At 38.9% G+C, this 18,740-nt stretch overlaps 1 protein-coding gene across 1 annotated transcript in view; it reads left to right on the top strand.

Moving 5' to 3' along the window:
• Nucleotides 1–18,740, top strand: part of SNCAIP (synuclein alpha interacting protein) — a 101,589-nt gene that overhangs the window by 43,954 nt on the left and 38,895 nt on the right. The window contains 3 exon segments of the mRNA XM_049771389.1: nt 2,913–3,748; nt 5,661–5,840; nt 10,835–10,948. Of these exon segments, the coding sequence (XP_049627346.1) occupies nt 2,913–3,748; nt 5,661–5,840; nt 10,835–10,948 (1,130 nt within the window).

Here is an 18,740-nt window from a genome sequence, read left to right as displayed (position 1 = left end):
TGGTATCCATTTTCCTGTATCACTTGGAAAAAATTTCACATGTAAATAAAGCCAACATAAAAGAGCAGCCCTTTGAACCCACGACCTTTTACAATACATAAATATATTGGTACAATACACTCCTTGTATTGGCCCACTGTAATGGCCTTACATTTTTATTACATCCTGATATATACATTTTCCAAGACGTTCCCCCTGAAAACTCAAGGTAATTGGCAATATTAGCCAGTACCATTCCCAATAATAAGTATATATTTAAAAAATGTCAAGAAAAGTATATTCCCATTCTGTTTGAAGTTTTTCAAAAAATTAATGGAGAAAATGAATGGTACATTTACATAGTATAAACACTCTATCCATTATCTTTCTGCTCTTTTAAATAAGTAACCATGTGTTCCTGAAAGGGAGAGAGAAAAGCTTGGCAGAAACTTCTGGCAGACATTCATTTTTCAGAGCTTCATATTTTTAAGGAAAAGGGACATATGAGAATAAAAACTTTTAAATGTATAATGGACCAAGTGGAATTAGTCTTTGCCTTTGCATATTTACATTTCATAAATAACTTGAGAAAACCCAGCTCTCTGGGTGATTATCACTCCTCCAAGTTTATTAACAGAACTTTTGTCCCCTGTGAAGTAAAGCTGTAAATCCCCAAGATGGATGCATTTTGAGCACTCAAGAAGAGATTTAATGAGTTGTGCAAAGTGAGATTCAAATTCAAATGCTAGTATTTGTTAATTGTCTGCTCTGTGCCAAGATCTCTATGCAATTCAGAAATCTAGCCAACAAAAGGGAAGAGAAGCAGCAGCTTAGAACCGTGCTGATAACTTCATTTCCTTCTGGAACATTCCCTCTTAATACCTATTCCTTCCTGAACAGAATCCTGGCTTCCCTTCACAGTGTATGGTGTTCCTTCTTCAAAAATATCAGAGTTCGGAGTCAGAGAATGAGTTCAGGAGTTAAGGCACTTACCTTGCACACAGTGTGTGCCAGTTAGATCCCCTGCACTACACATGGGCCTGTGAGCAAAGAGCCTGAATGACTAAAAAAAACTGCTCGAGCAGGAAAGGCTTGAAGGGAGATCATTTAGTGCAGTCTCTAAAAGCCCACACAAAACAGTGACCTGCTTCAGGATTGAACAACTGACACAAATATAGCATTCCAGCTTAGAAGATAGTTCTAACCCCTTTTAGATTATTTCCAGAGTGTCTGAATCATTTTAGAACACACCCTAACAGGAGAAAGAATGACCAATGATCTAAATTTTGTAACTCTTTCTGATTTTTGTATATTAACACAACCCCAAGAATCACGTTAGTTGAAGAAGATACAAACCTGAGTACATGTCCAACTCAGGCTCATTTAGTTCTTGGTTGTGTCAAGTAGCAAATAACAGACATAGGGTGCTTTTGGGTTTCCACCTTCCTCTCTACTTATGTTTCACAAGAGCCTTCCGAGGCTAGAGAAGCTAGGTGAGGGGTGGGATGGAGTGGAGTGGGGAGGAGTCTCTCCTTAGAAGGCAAGTCCTTAAATATCTGTTGACTAGGAATGGTGTGAATGAAGTGGAAGGGGTGAGACAATCCATTTCTTTTTGAGACATTAATATTCTCCCAGGGTGGAAGCTTGGAGTCTATATTGTATTCTGAGAAGTGGACCAAAGCACCCTTTTACATGAAGCTGAATGGACGAGTAAAGACTTCTTATCCTCCCTCCAGATGTGGTTAGCTCTTTCACTTAATACTCCCTATCAACCTATCAACATCCTCCCTTCCTCCCAAAAGTCACTTTTCTTGTCCCTATGTATGCTGTGCTGAGTAAGAAAAAATAACTGCTCTACACCTTTTTCTTCCGTTTGCAGCATCCAGTCCTCCTCTTGGTCTCTAGATTTTTATTTCCTTTCCATTTCCCTTTGTTGTGATAACCAGGGTCCCATGCTTGAAAACTTATCTTGCACTGTGACCTTGACCTCTTGCCAGGGCTTGCACACTTAGTTGTGCCACAAGGATCACACTGAGCTCTCTCTCCCTGGACCTTTATTATTAAAGAGCAAGTTCTATTTTGAAGGGTGAGAATACAAAGTTGCATCTTGTATATCAGAAAAACAAGAAATGCCCCAGAAGATAGTTGACTAATACCCTCAGTCTACATGGGGGGAACTGAGTTATTGGCTTTTCTCCAGCGTGAATACACTTCTAAACACCCGATTCCTTTCTCTTCTTGTCCTCATTCATCAGGAGTTCTACTCAATCAAATGCTGTTGCAGTTTACCAAATATTAAATAATTAACCCCTTCTTTCTCTGACGTATCTCAAGCTTCCAGAGTACATACATGTGGGTATGTCTCCATGAGTGCATGCATGTGTTTGTATCATTCTTTCCCTACACTGGTGGGAATGTTCCTTTCTCTTGGAAGGGTTTATCCACCAATTCTGTTTTTCAGTATAGTGAGATGGGTTGAAACAGTGCCAGGAATGTGTGACTATCCAGGGGAGAAACCTCACTTAGTTCTGGTTTGTTCTCTTTATCCTCCTGCTTTTCCCATTCTTGCCACTTGAATTCACTTTATCAGTATAGGGGCCTTTGTTTTGCATGCAGCCGACCCAGGTTCAATCCATGGAATCCCATATGGTCCCCGTAGCCCACCAGGAGTGATCCATCTACACAGAACTAGGTGTAAGCCCTGAGCACCATTGGGTGTGACCCCAAATCTAAAAATATAAGTAAATATAGACATGCATCATCATCATATTTGAGCCAATATATCACATCTTCCCTTTCTCAGCACCCATACGTTCTTTCTGCATTAACCCTCCTCCTGGGCAAAACCCAAAGGGACAGTACATGCCTCCCTGAACCACCATGATATTACCAATGTCTCTGTGTAACCATCTATCTCTGTGTTGGTTTTCCAGTTTCAAGCTCTAGCTGGACCTGTGGGGTCTCCACTCTCATTACCAAGCCTACAGGCATTGCTGATGTCTACAGCAAGTTCCGGCCTGTGAAACGTGTCTCCCCTCTCAAGCACCAACCAGAGACCTTGGAGAGCAATGAAAGTGATGACCAGAAGAACCAGAAGGCAGAGTATCAGAAAGGAGGGGGTTCAGAGTCTGCCCCCCAGCCTGAAGAGCTCAGCCCTGGAGATGGAGATGGCAGTCTCCAAAGTAAAAGTGCTGAGTCCAATACATTACTGGGGGAGCTGGAGCATTATGATCTGGACATGGATGAGATTCTGGACGTGCCTTATATTAAATCTAGTCAGCAGCTCACCTCTCTTCCCAAGGGCACTTCAGAAAAACGAATTTTGGGTCTATGCTCCACCATCAATGGCCTTTCCAGCAAAGCCAGCTCCCCAGGAAGCACTGAGAGTTCGCCATCCAGTATGACACCCTTCTGTGTTCTTTCTCCCATGGCAAGTCCTCACCATAGAAAGGCCTCAGCCCTTGGTCGAGACCAGCAAAAACTCCCCATTGAGGAACCCAAGGGCTCTATACAGAATCCTGAGAATCAGAGTAGGGACTTCTTGAACAAGACCTTTAATGAACTCCACAGTCAAAAAGGTGAAAGGGTGATGCCAGACTGCCAGCTCAAGACCTTCCAGCTGTCATCCTCAATCACAGACCCCAAATCTGAGGAGCAGGTGGTTGGCATGAAGTGGGCCAGCTCCCAAAGCCCAGAAGAAAGGAACGAGTGTCTGAAAAAAGCAAAAAGCATTTTGAACATAGTTAAAGAAGGACAAATCTCTCTCCTGGTAAGTAGGAGCTCAAATCTTACATAGAATATTATTAGACACCCCACTTTTATCAGATGATAATGCATCTGTTCTTATTTTATCTTTACTGGTCTTTTTAGTTGGGTGATGTGATTTTGTGATTTGTAGATTTAATATTATCTGGGATTACAGCCATAGTGCTTGGGATGTACACCCCAGCTCTGTACTCAGAGGTACAGAGGGCCAAAGAGATCCTGGAGGTACAGAGGACCAAAATCATGACTTCTGCATGCAAAGCAATTGCACTACTTTGAGCTATACCCCAACCTCTGGGTTTTAAAATAAAGCTTTGGAGTTTAATATAGTGAAATACAAATGGCTATAGAGGCTATGTTACTCTGCTTGAACTTTCTATGAATCCAATGAATAAAAACACTTAATAATAAAACAAAAACAAAACAAAGAAAGCCCAGCCCTTTGTTTAGCTTGAATCTTAATGTCTTTCTGCTTTTCAGATGGTTCTCACCCCCTTTCACTTATTTTGGGGATGTCACTTGCTTGAGGAAGGGGGCAGCAGGGGCTGCCAGATTCATGAACAGAGAGACTTCTGTTTAATCCTGATCATTATTCAAAAGAGTTGGACTAGCAGGTTGGAAGGGATAGATGCTTACGCTGGAGCTTGATTGCCCTCTGACCCACACAAAGGTTTCTACTTAGTTCCAGTTCTGCATGTCTTGGGAGCCTGAAGAAGCTTTTCCAAAGACTCTAAACACAAAGTAAGATGATTTACGAAAAGTCTGTTCTGCTTAGGCTCCCAGAGAGCTGCTCTGAAATCACTCCCTCTCCCTGCATTGTTCTTTTATAGCTTCCAACTGGGATAAAACAGCCCTGGGCCTGGGCTGATACTGTAATATATATTGAAGTCTCATTCAAGAAAATCATACTATCTTGGTTATATGGTTCCATTTAGGGTAAAATCTTGCATCAATAAGTATGATGCACTTGGCCTATTATACAAATATTATTACATGATTAAACACTTTTCTAAATCTTTATTTTCCTTCCTTAAAATATCTTTTCTATGTCTCCTAGGTTTTGTTTTGTTTTTGAGGGGGGCACACCTGGCAGCACTTAGAGATTAATCCTGGCAGGTTTGGGGGATGATGCTGGGAATTGAACCTGGTTCGGCCACTTGCAAGGCAAACACCCTACCTGTTATGCTATTGCTCTGGCCCCCTGTATCTTCTATTATTTACTCTTCAGTTTTGTTCTTTCATGTCCTCGTAGTGAATGTTTTTCAAAGGACACTCCCTTTGAATCTACCCAATAGTCTCTATCTGCTAGTTCATACTGAGGTGACAAAACTGCATCAAAAAATCAAGAAACTGCAGGCCAAGGAAAACTGCTAAATAGCCTCAGAAGTTAGTTTTGCGGGGACAGAGGGGGAAAGAAGTATCCAAGTGCTCCCATGAAGCACCGGGAGCAATAGTATCCAGAGGGCTTCCAGTTAGAGCCAGTTCACAGTTAAGGACAAAATGGATGGTTGGGAGCAATTGTTCAATCATTTAGCAAAGGCACCACAAAGAGCAAAACATTGGGTGGCAATGTTCAGAACTTGGCAGCTAAGTGAAAGAGACAGACAGGGAAACTGCCAGCTGTTGTAGCCATCCTCACAGTGTTTCACAAAGCCAACTTGGCACCTCTGCAGAGTCCTGGCTGGGCCTCGTTGCATGCCTTGCCGAAAGCTATATCCCTTTTGAAAAGTCATGTTCTTAATCTGAGCACATATACCAAAAACATAGCCATGAAAATCATTAGCACTCACAGCAAAGAATTCTGACTTTTCTTTTTTAGCTCCCCATGGCTAACACGAGAGCTTCTGGAAGGTCACCCTGTTTCTAAACCTCACTCTGACTTACAGACTAAATTTTCTAATCTTGCCTTTGTACAGCCACACCTCGCTGCTGACAACCTAGACAAAATCCATGATGAGAACGGAAATAATCTATTACATGTTGCGGCATCTCAAGGTCATGCTGAGTGTCTGCAGCACCTCACTTCATTGATGGGAGAAGATTGTCTCAATGAGCGAAATGCTGAGAAGCTGACTCCTGCAGGTCTGGCCATAAAGGTGGGCAGTGGACGTTGCCCAGCTCTGAGTTGGGTTTCTCTTTTTCCAAGATTCTGAGTGAGATAGAGCAGTGGCCGTCAACCACTATGCCTATGGATCAGTGTTGGTCCTCAGTTTAGAAAGGTTGAAAAGCATCGGTTGAACTGCCAGTCCATGGACAGTTTCACAGGTAGATAAAAAGGTTCAAGAACTCTGAGTTATATAGTGTTTAGAATGGAGAAAGTCAAGGACTATATGCCAGCACAGAAACAAATTCCATTTAGGACATCAGTCATTTCAGTATCCAATGCCTGGAGAGAGTGAGATTCCTTTTCTGCTTAGGAAGCAGTGGAGGTGCCCTTCAGATCAGTTGGTAAAGTTCATGATCTAGAGTGGGTTTAAGAACTTGTTAACCAGATGAAGGCAATTTAGATTCTTAACTACACCCGGTTCTGAGACCATTGTCTCCTAAACATGAGTATAATGAGCAAAGTAAATGAATGGTGTGGAAGAGATGATAGCACCCAGGCATGTCTTGAATAATAAAGTGAGCTTCTAATGGCTTATATCAGAAACTTAAATGGTTCTTGGATTAGTCCTTTGTAAGATTAGTACTGAGTTTGAGCACAGGTCTTGCAAAGGATGGTGTGTGCTATTTTGAAACATACAGTAAATAATGCCCTTCAAAAGCATGCAGTCAGTGCCTCTGTAACACATCTCTAGAAAATTAGAAATTAAACTCAAGTTACTTTTAAAATTTTGGTAGATAAAAGTGGAACTTATTAAGAAGCCAGAAATGAAGTAGAGGGAAATAAAACACATCTATACTTCACAAATATAATTTGCTTTACACAATAGTTATACCTTCTAAAAGCTACATATCATGTTTTCTAAATGGAATCACAGGGAAATTTACTAGAGAAAGTTGCGAGTTAAAAATTTGACTTCTGGGGCCGGGCGGTGGCGCTAAAGGTAAGGTGCCTGCCTTGCCTGTGCTAACCTTGGACGGACCGCGGTTCGATCCCCCGGCGTCCCATATGGTCCCCCAAACCAGGAGCAACTTCTGAGCACATAGCCAGGAGTAACCCCTGAGCGTTACCGGGTGTGGCCCAAAAACCAAAAAAAAAAAAAAAAATTGACTTCTGAATTAGTTCACTTGAGAACAAGTTACACTTGAAAAGCAAGCAATTGTTAGCCTACCCTTAAATATCTTATATATACAGATATAAATTTTATAGCTGCAATTTGTTTATTTTTCTTCTATTTATGTATTTTTTGCTTTGGGGGGTTATTCCCAAAAGTGCTCAAGGATTGAACCTGGTGCATTCACATGTAAATTATGTGCTCCATTTCTTTGAGCTATTTCTTGGCCCTTTGTTTTCCTTAATTTACTTACAGTTCAATAGTTTCATGAATAAAACAATTGTTTTCTATTTCATTTAACTTTACCCAATAGGCTATTTAAAAATATAGGAAATACTTTGGATAAAATTAGAAATACATCCTGGGTAGGTTCCCCTACACTATGAAGGCAGCTATGTCATATTAAGAGTTGGAGTGCAGGAAGGCACTCCAAGTAAGGAAGAGAAATTAAGTGTGGAGTCAAGGTTCTGCATAGCTGATCTCAACAGAACTCACATACCACCAGGCAGTATGTTAGGTGCTGGTGGTATAATTAGGCATTTCTTACGCTGAGAGCCTAAAAAAAAAAAAAAACCAGAAAGAAGGGGCAGGAGCAATAAGGTGTCTGCCTTGGGCCCCATAGCCTAGAAGGGACCGCAGTTCGATCCCCCATTAATTCCTCAAGCCAGGAGTGATTTCTTAGCACATAGCCAGGAGTAACCCCCTTAGCATCATCAGGTGTGTCCCAAAAACCAAAATAAAAAAATGAAAACAAAAAACTGTGAGCCTAGTGCACAAGGCAAGAGGTTGTCAGTGACACGATGTCAGATACTAAGATTAGTGGGAAGAGAGAGTATGTTGCTGATCATCATCAAGCATAGGTCAGTTAATATGCCACATTTTTGCAATATCAATAAGCATTGGCATTTCTTGTGATATCACTAATATTGTTATAGTATTTATAATATTATCTGTTCATTATATATTTTAAATATATCCCATTAGTTGTATCAAACTTTTATTCTTTATATGCTCTGCTGAATAGGAAGGTACATAAAAAATTGTTGTGCTATTCAGCTATTGCTGGGGACAAACTTGTATCATGATCATGTTAAATGTTTCTTCATTCCCCTCCTGTCATTGAGGACTGCCATCATGAACTCAGCATACAAAGTTAATAAGTTTATTTGATGGGAGAGACAGAACACTTTGTAGGACATTTGACTTGCAAGAGGCTGCCCTGGTTCAATCTCCAACACCATTTACACATTTACCATTTAGTCCAACATCTGAGCACTTCCAGGAGATATCTCTGAGAATGGAAATAGGAGAAAGCCTTGAGCACTGTTGACCCTAATCTAACCCAAAATAAAACCAACCTGACCCTAATTTTCACTTTGTTTTTTTGGTTTTTCGGGACACACCCGCTTGATGCTCAGGGGTTACTCCTGGCTAAGCACTCAGAAATTGCCCCTGGCTTGGGGGGACCATATGGGAAGCCGGGGATCGAACCGCGGTCCTTCCTTGGCTAGTGCTTGCAAGGCAGACACCTTACCTCTAGTGCCACCTCCCCGGCCCCAATTTTCACTTATTTTAATGAAAAAAAGAATATCCATGTCATAGACTTTAGTTGTAGATTTGAGGTCTCTATTTCTTCATACTTCTGTACTTTGATTAGAGAAATGAAAAAGGTACTCTTCCATCATTCAGTTTAGAATGTACAAAAGCAGGGAATGCAGACCTTGATAATAAGTGCCATCCTCTTTTGGAAACCAGTCCCTACTCATGTCCTCCCCTAATCTATTCAGTGTGCGTAGGTGGCATGGAGGAGGTCAAGGTAATTCTAAGAAACCATAATTCTTCCCTTTCAAGACCTTGTGTTGAACACAGTAACTGATCAGTGCTGTTTAACCGATCCGTTTCACTCATTAAACACAGGTCTCAGAGCCCCACAGGCAGAAAAGACAAACAGATGTGGTAGAAGGTGTCAGATAATATGGCTTGACTGACAGGAAGCAGACTTAGAGATAAGGTATCAAATGAAAAGATATCTGAGAAAAGGGGGTTTTCAGTCAAGCTGAGGCTTCAGAACATCTCTCCCCCAGACCAAAAGTCCTATCAAGGTGAGGTCAGGCGCTTTCTGGGATACCCAATCCTAGATCCAGTGGGCATAACTGAGTGCTCTTTCGGAAAGATTCAGCAAAGTAATAATAAATAAATACAGTCCCCATTTCTTTCTTTATTGGGAATTTGGATATTTTATCAGTTTCCTTTTCATCCTATAGGAATTATTAGACATGCTTCCAATTAAGGAAAGTCTATGGTGAAGATCATAAACACTGAAAGTGGATGATGCATAGAGGAGCCCCATAGAATCAAGTGCAGTATCCTGGGTCAGTGACAGCCAGAGCATAAATTGCCATCTGATAAAGCTAGCTGAAGAGACACTGGTCAAGGCTGTTGGGCCTTAGACTTGTGGGGACTTTATTAGAGGACAGCACTGGAGCTGCAGGAACCACAAACTCATTCTTCTTTACTGGCCTTCTGCTATTCTGCTTAAACCAAACACAACCAGAATCAGGAAACAGGGATTGGGGTTAGGGAACTCTAACTACTACGGATCAGGCTTCCTAAGCAGAGGCAGGAGAGGGATCTGAGAAGGGCACTGGAAGTTATTCACATACTTGACCATGCCAGTGACTCCAAAAATAGAGAATAGCCTCATTGTGCGAATAGTTAGAGGTGACTATTTGGAATCCCATTGATCCAAACACTAATACATGAAAGAAGAACATATTGCCTCCTCTATCTTGATAGAGGAGCATCCTAAATTCCTCTACAGTAGCATTTTCTTTGGTGTTGAGACTCCACCTGTGCAAACAGGAAGGGAGTTGAGAGTCTCATTTGTCACACAGAATTATAGGGAACATTTCAGAGAACCTTCCAATACTGGACAAGTAGCTGTGTTCAGTAAGTTTGTATGCTTTGTCTCATTTAATCTTCTTATATCATCTTTATGAGGTGATTACAATTCTCTGTTATTTTACAGAGGAGAAAAATATTGAGTATCTGAGAAGAGAAGCCACATGCTCAGATTTTGGAACAAAGTGGTGACTTTAGGGTTTAAATCCATTTCAATCTCTGAGTCTTAGTCTCTAGTTTATGAAGTTACAATTGTATTCCTGCTTTGGGAATTCAGGAACTGTGGTTCCAGAGTTAGAGAAGGTACTGGTCAAGAAGGAAGTATTTGAGCCAAGATAGTAGATTTTTGTCTTGCTTTCTTTTGGAAATCCTAATTTTTGACTTCTTAAGGGAACGAGCTCATTCTAAAAGTTCAAGAATAAACAAATTGTGTGATAGTCACACTATGGAATACTTGTCAACAATAAAAATGTAAAAAATACTAAGGAAGCAGTGGCTTAGATTAATTTCAGAAGCATTATAATGAGTTTAAGAAGTCAAAGAGAGAAGAGCCCATTCTCTGTTGTGATAAAATCCTATCCCAGGTCAACTGGGGCAAAAGAGACTGAGAGCAAAGGAGTAAAAGTGTTTGGGACAGGGGAGAGGAGATGCAAAAGTTAGTTGGATGGAAGTTGTAGTGCGTGTTTATTAAAATTCACCAAACTGTACACTTAAAAGGATAATATTTCATAGTGTGAAAATTATTCCTCAGTAAAATTATACTGCAGTAAAGTAAATTGTTTGAAAATAACATATTAGGAATATTCTGTGACACATTTTTACTGTCAACAAAATAATCCAGTTATAAAAGCCCAAATTCATGCATTTCTTCCCTTGGAAAAATGAATGCTTAGGAGGTGTTTTTTAGAAACCTGAATTATATTGAATTTCTTCTTTTTTTCAATGTCTTTATTTTAAATAAACAAATATAGAACAGTCAGTTGGAGTGTGTCCGCTGGATGGTGAGTGAAACGGAAGCCATTGCAGAACTGAGCTGCTCAAAGGATTTCCCAAGCCTTATTCATTATGCTGGTTGCTTCGGCCAGGTATTAAGACATTTAGTTACATTGTGTACAGTTTCAAAATAATTTCAATTCATCAAAATCCAAACTTAAGAAATCACCAAAGATAATGTTTAGATATTTATAAACAATGATATTCATCTTAATGAAAAAAATGTTTTAAACAAGTTCCCTCATGATAAAATACTGAATAAGATATACTTCATTTATGTGATGGAATTTCATAGGAAAATTCACATTTTATTATGTAATATTAAATTAAAATGCAAAGTACAAAACTGTTCACGTGATTTGATATCAATTTTGGATTTTGGTGAAGAAATGGATAAGACGATCTTGAAAAAAACCATCTCATAACCTCTTTCTATTAGTTCTCTCTTTTGTCACTTGTGTGTATGTTTTTAATCTTTCTGATTTTCTCTATAAATACTTGTTGATGTTAGAAGGAAAAACAATACATTTTCTTGAAGCAAGTATTAAAAAGAAAAAGTGTCTTTGTTAAAGATGAATGAGCCTAGTAGTTGAGTTAGTCTCAGACTGAAAACCAGTCTTTCCATCAGGAAACTCAAATGAGTAAAAATAGATACTTCTAGAATCACTACCAATGGATCACATGAACAATCTGTTCTGATCATCATTTTGAGTATACATTACCTATTTAAAATCTCAGAAATATAAAATTTAATATAGTCTCTAAAAATAAAGCATCACTGTAACAAAATATATGTGATATATTTTTCTGTGGCAATGGAAATTTTTCCCCTGTACAAAATTTTACCCCTGGATTCACACACTTTTCCAACCCAGTAAATTGTGGTGTTGTCAACAATTGAATAGGCCTTTTTAAGCATGAATACAAATAAGTAGACTTCAAGAATATTACCACTGTCTTTCTTTAGTGGACTTATCTTAGGGATAAGTTTATTACATGCCAAGTTCAGTTTCTATCTATGTTGAAATATGATTTTTTCTGGATGTACTGTTAGCAGGCCTTTGGATTTTATCTAAGTCATTTCAACTACAACAACCATTAGCTTCTGTTATTTTAATCCCCATAGAGATAAGAAGAGAAAATTAAGTAACTTAAATGTGATCTAAGGGTTGAAAGAACAAACACTAGATCTCTCAATGGTCCTCAAACTATGGCCCATGGGCCACATATTGTATTTGTATCTGTTTTGTTTCTTCATTGCAAAATAAGATGTATGCAGTGTGCATAAGAATTCTTTCATAAGTTTTGTTTTTACTATAGTCAGACCCTCCAATGGTCTGAGGGACAGTGAACTGGCCCCCTATTTAAAAAGTTTGAGGACCACTGGTAGATCCTCTTACTTCTAGGCCTGATCACTTTTATCTACATCTGTGCAGATGATTTATGTAGCTTGTTTACTGAGGCATTGATATCGCTGAAGAAGACATTGTGCAATTTTATCCAATAATGCATTCTGAAATATCTCACCCAACCCTTTGAGGAAGGATACACACTTCATTTAAATTTATGAGGGGAAAAAAACTATAGAATGAAAAATGAAAGTAAGGTCATTTAAGATCTGTGATAACTGACTAAATTAATTACTCCATTTAGACTGGAGAGATAGTGCAGAGTTAAGGTGCATGCCTTGTATGTTGCAGACCCTAGATCAGTCCTTGACACTACACGGGCCCCAGACCATTGCCAAGCAATTCCAGAGGCCCTAACACTGTAGGATTCAACTGACATTGCATCTGCGAATCATCAGGTGTACCCAACTAATTTTAATTTGTTTTGTATTTGATACCACTAAGCATCAGCCATAGTGTCCTCCAAACAACTGTACCACTGAATAAGCATTTGCTCTTTGACTTCTCCATTTTTTTGTTGCTTTTTCGAAGGGGAAAATAAATTTTTCAAATAATAGAATTTGGTCACTTCAGAAATCAGATTCAATATAAAGCAAAAATATATTTATTTTCAAATGATCTGAATTATCGTTTCCTGTCCCTGATTTCCTTTGCTTATGGAAATCCCAATGAGGGATTTGAGCTGTCAGTGGAAACACTGCCCGTCATTTATTTGGGTTGTATTCTCCAAAGCCAAGAAGAAAAGGATGGCAGGGCTGAAAGAGTATGTAAGCTGGGTGGCTGACATTCTTCATCTTAGAAAAGATTGCTTCTTATGCCCGTTTCTTTATTCAGCACTCCCAGTGGGTTTCCCATCATTTCAAAACTTAGTGGACGAGAACAAAGAGGGTATCTTCCTATGACTGGTTGGATGCTGTTTGGGGCTTGGCTGGACTTAAGGAAACTATGGAAATGAGTGACCTATTTGAAAAGCAGTGTGTCAAGCATTTGCTTCATGCAAGCATCAGTCTTCTGGTTATTATTCTAGCTGATAAGCAGTTTTAATAGCCTCAAGTCCATCTCTGATCTGGGTTGTTCAGCAGTGCCCTTAGGAGAAATTCCTACCTAAGTGGAAAACGCTGAAACCCATTAGAACAGTGATTTCTGTCCAGCCACCCTGCATCCAGCACAGCCATTTATGTAACAGATAACCTGCAGAGACGCTGAACTTGGAACTGAGACAAGGCCAATATTTTCCCAAGGAACGCTGTTATTGAACAGTTCTCTAATGGATTCAGCACATGCAAGTTTCTCTCCATCAAGCAGGCATTTGAGTGCATTCTGGTTTTGTTTCCTCAGTAAATACCCCTGAAAAGGATAGTGGAGAGGAAAATTCCTCTCTTGGTTTATTTTAGTTGCCCTCTGACCGATAGAGATGCTTCAAGAACGGGTTGCCTTTGGACTCATAATTTCTGTCCCTTTTCTTGTGAAAATGGTTGTTAAAGATTCAGGTATCACAGGGTTGCCAGCCTGCCAGCTGCTGACTTTTCAGTGGTCTCATGGAGCTGTAGGCCCTTGGGTGATGGAAATTGATTTTTCTCATCTTGACACATGAAGTCTCAGAGGGGGCAATTATTTCCTCCTCTGATATTGCAGAGAAATGGCGCCAGGGACATGGGGAAGACTGGCCTTAGGGATACTCTGGATATGAGGAGGAGGACACCCTCATATGAGCTTTCTCTCCATCCTGGAGGAACTAAGATGCTGGAGAAAGATTTAAACAGAATCATCCAAACCCATAGCTTCCCTGCCTCTGTGTGACTGGGGCTTTTTCCTTGGAGCAGGAAAGTTCTCATCGTCTGTTGCAGACCAAAGCCCTGTGCTGCATGGGACCTTCATCCTGGTTTGCATTACTTACTGGCCCAATTATTTCTGTGAAAATTTCAGTCTCATATTCAGGATTATCATGTTTATGAATCTTTTTCTCCTTTATTGTCAAAGCCCTGCTATGAAAACCACCTTCCTTATACAGTGAACACTTACCAAGAGCATCTTTGCTTATACCATGCTTGTTTGCTCTTTTGGAGAGAAAGCTAGGTGCCTGGTCCCAGTCCCAGTGATATCTGGTTAATAAGGTGCATAATTCAATGCAAGGGCATTGAGAATGCAATGCTTCTCAGGTATAGCAGTTCTGAGGATTACTTGGGCCATCCTGGTGGTGCTTGGAAGCTTCCATGGATGTACCCTACAGTGCTCAGAAAAGCATATGGTGCCAGTGAAAAATACAGGTCAGGGACACATTAGGCATATATTCTAACCACTATAGTATTTCCTAGCCATTTGTCACTTTAAAATTTGTCATGTGGCAGATTATATGAAAAATAGGAAGAAAGAAATAAAAGAAACAGCCGGAACACATTTTTAAAAAGAAAGACTCAGCATTTTCTACCGATGATACTGAACAGGCCTAAACATTTGGATGAGGGCAAAGATTCCAGGGGCTGTTTTCTTTTTTTTTTTTTCTTCCATAATTTACTTTCAAAAGGGGAAATATCCCATTGACTGTTGTTCACCATCAGGGCAGAAATAAGTAAACATGCTGAAACTGAAGCAATAAATGAGAGTGAAAGAGAATAAATAACCTGAGGTAAGCTCCAGTCTCCATCTACTCTCCAAGGATGATGCTTTTGAAACAGCACAACCAACACCAATCTCCACAAATATGAAGTTTCTGTGGCCACTATGAAGCTAAAGAGATTCTATATTTCCAAAGTTGGCTGCTGGGGCCCGAGTACCTATCAGGTTTTCTGATATTCACTGTCAGAAAACAAAAATTAATATCTTAACAATGACTCCTGAGTTTTGTGCCAATACCAACTTTGAGTTTAAAAATTCTAGCTCTACCAGTCATTAATTCAATGACCTTAATGGCATTTTTTTTTTTACAAAGTAAGAAAAGGTTTCTGTGTAGAAAATATGGATCAGAGTGATAGGACAGCCATTAAAGTACTTTCCTTGCATGCTGCAAGCCTGAGTTTGATCTCTGGCACCAACCCAATATGTTACCCAAACCCTCCAGGAGTAATCCCTGAGCACATCCAGGTGTGAACCAAACCCCTTAAAATATAAATAAAATTATTTTTAATTAATATTTTTATTTATACACCTGGATTACAAATATGATTGTAGTTGAATTTCAGTCATGTAAAGAGCAACCCCCTTCACGAGTGCAACATTCCCACCACCAATGTCCCAAATCTCCCTCCTCCCTACTCCCAACCCCCCACCTGTACTCTAGACAGGCTTTCTACTCCCTCATTCATTCACATTGTTATGATAGTTCTCAGTGTAGTTATTACTCTAACTGCACTCATCACTCTTTGTGGTGAGCTTCATGTCCTGAGCTGGACCTTCCAGCCCTCCTGTCTTTTGTCTCTGAGAATTATTGTAAAAATATTATGCAGCCATCAAGAGAGATGAAGTCATGAAATTCTCCTATACATGGATGTGCATGGAATCTATTATGCTGAGTGAAATAAGTCAGAGGGAGAGATAGACGCAAAATAGTCTCACTCATCTATGGGTTTTAAGAAAAATGAAAGACATTTTTGCAATAATTCTCAGAGACAAAATATAAATAAAATTAAATGGAAACAATAAGCACATGCCTTGTATGTAAGAGAGCCAAGATCAGAGCAAGCCCCAAGCACAAAGCTAGCTGTAGCCCCGGGCACTGCCAGACTCCACATGAACAGTGCTGGTTTCAGCAGACACTAGACACATGTTGTCTGTTTTTATCCTGGGATATTTTCAATGTATTCTTTTATTACTCTTCATATTATTTGATTTATTTTACCATCAGTAATATAAAAAAGAAACTTGTCAAAATATTATTTAGGTTTAACTTATTTATCAACTCTTACATAAACTTTACTACTCCTCCCCAATTTTTTTCTGGATTCTTGTGCATTTTATAATAAATAATGCTATGAAATATTTGCTTTTTACATTTTGGCATCTCAGCACTCCAAATGAGTCCTATAATTGATGGCGTACTTGACCTAGTGACCTATGATCATAGACAAAGGTAGCTCCTTCAGAACTTTAGCTCAACCTACTGACTGTGGAGAGTTTATTGATGTAAGTAATAAGCCTGTGGTTTATTTTTCAATCACCTTTTTATTAAATTTGTCCAGAGGATCTCATAAATTGTATGTATTAATTGCCTCTTTAAACAAACTTTTTTACTTTTTGGAACCCACAGAATATATATTTAAAAAAGGGCTGGTGGTGGGACAATAGTACAGCAGGTAGAACACTTATTTTTTATGTGGCTCACCTGGGTCTGATGCCCAATTCCAGGCTCAAGCTCAAGAGTAACTCTAAATGAGCCAGGAGTAAGCCCTAAGCATTGCTGTTTGTGTCTGCCAAACAAAAATAACATAAGTAAATAAATGGTGGGCTGTATAGGAAGTTTAGTTATATATGTGAAGCCCTGAGTTCAAGGCCAAATTAATAATAATACAATAATATATGTTTTCCAAAAGCATAAGTACGACAAGAAAAAATAGTGCATGTTTTCAGTCAATAGCTTGTTGGTGTATGGGTGGAGGGATGAATTGGTAGTAGATGATCTGCCAATTATTTTCTGTCTGTGACTGGATTGACTGTTCTCTGAGAGCAATACTAATCGGAAGTTGCTTTGTTAGTAATCTTTTCTTCTCTCATCACATACACGTAGGGGGAGTAAAGTGGAGGGAGAAAGGAGAGCATCAAAGGACTAAAAGAGAAGTTAGACACCACTGCATATATATGTATATATATACACGCACACAATATATATACATTATATATGCACACACATGTGTGTGCTGTGCTAATTCACATATATATACACACATACACCTTATCCAATGGATAAAATAGCGATAGTTTTTCCATATTTCTTCCTAGATAGAGTTGTCACATAAGTCACTGTTTAAATTGTAGGACCTTATATTGATTCCTGGGTGTCCTCCAGTATCTAAGTAGAGACCAGCATTCCTCTGACAATGGATGCTGAGTAAGTTTTAATTCCCCCAAATTCCCAAATTCTCCAAATCAAATGTCATGACTTTCAAATGTTAGCTGTTAGATCAATGGATAGAAAGCCAGTCACTTTTGGAAGTGTTGGTATACACCAATATGGCGTAGGGGAGATTTTGTTTCCATATTATATTTCAGTGGGTATATCAGCACAAACTAAAACTTAATCGGAAGTGCTAAGCAAAGTCGTGCCTTAGTCTGAAAAAGAAAATGAAAGTTCTCCCTTCGGCTAATTCCTCCCTATTACATGGTTAAGAAAGAAAGAAAGAAATCATGGTGAGAAATCAGATTATTGGAAGGAGCTGACTAAACTTGACTTGAAGAAGCATCAGGAACTAAGGTCATTGCCTCCTTATAGACATGATCTTATTCTCCCAAATTGAATTTTAGTTTAAAGAACATTTTCTGTTTACATGCAATAGACATATCCATATCTAGTTAGTTTATAAGGAAAAGCATGGACATATATCTGACACGAAGGTACAGAAGAAACTTTTCTAAGTTCTTAAACTCCTTTGAGTCTAAAGAAAGAAGATGCTAGAATATCAGAAAATTATCTTGTTCTGAGTTCTGATTGGTGAAATAAGGGGTTTGAATTAAATGACTCCAAAACCTCACATCTTGCTTGTTTTAGGATTTAATATCATGGAGCAAATCAAGTGTCCACAAGCTTAGAATGATACACTGAAAGTGGTAAATCATCCTCATTACTGGTAAAACTACAAATGTATGCCCTCTTGAGTTTCCATAGCTCAGCCATCAATTTACAAGCCAGGGGATTATGTCCTTTATCCTGACATATCTTTATTCACCTATCCCTATCTTTTAAGGAATTAAGACTACCTGCTGTAAATCTCTCTCTAAAAGTACAGGTTCCCCCTACTGTCAGAAAATAGAATGTTCCTATTTGCTATAATTTGGATAGGTTACTTTTTTTTTAAAAGGACATTTGTTAGTCCCTTACATTGTTTCTTTATATTCCATATATGAAGTATTTTATTCTGTCTGTCCCTCTTCTTTTAAGGAAATCACTAATGTCCAAAGGTAGTAGAACCTGAAATCTTTTTTTAAATCATTTTTAATAAACATTGTGATTACAAAGTTTTATGAATCAGTTTTATTCTTACAATGTATACCACCCTTATTTTTGGTGTCTGGAAATGACATTATCATGAATTTTTATGGAAAGAAATTGAGCCTCACCAGACCTTCCCCCTAACACTACCAAATAATAAAACTCTATTTTCAAATCTGGGATAATCTGTAATTAATGTTTGTTTATTTTTTTCTACCTACATATTTTTAAAAAAGACAAAACAAATGTATGTACCATGTGTAGATGAAAAATTCAGTGCTCTTATATAATTGCACTTCCAGTTCCCTCCAAGTTTACTCAGAAGGAAGGGAATAA

Source organism: Suncus etruscus, chromosome 4 (assembly GCF_024139225.1).
Source record: "Suncus etruscus isolate mSunEtr1 chromosome 4, mSunEtr1.pri.cur, whole genome shotgun sequence".
Lineage (NCBI taxonomy): Eukaryota > Metazoa > Chordata > Mammalia > Eulipotyphla > Soricidae > Suncus > Suncus etruscus.
This window is presented reverse-complemented; position numbering and strand designations above follow the sequence as displayed.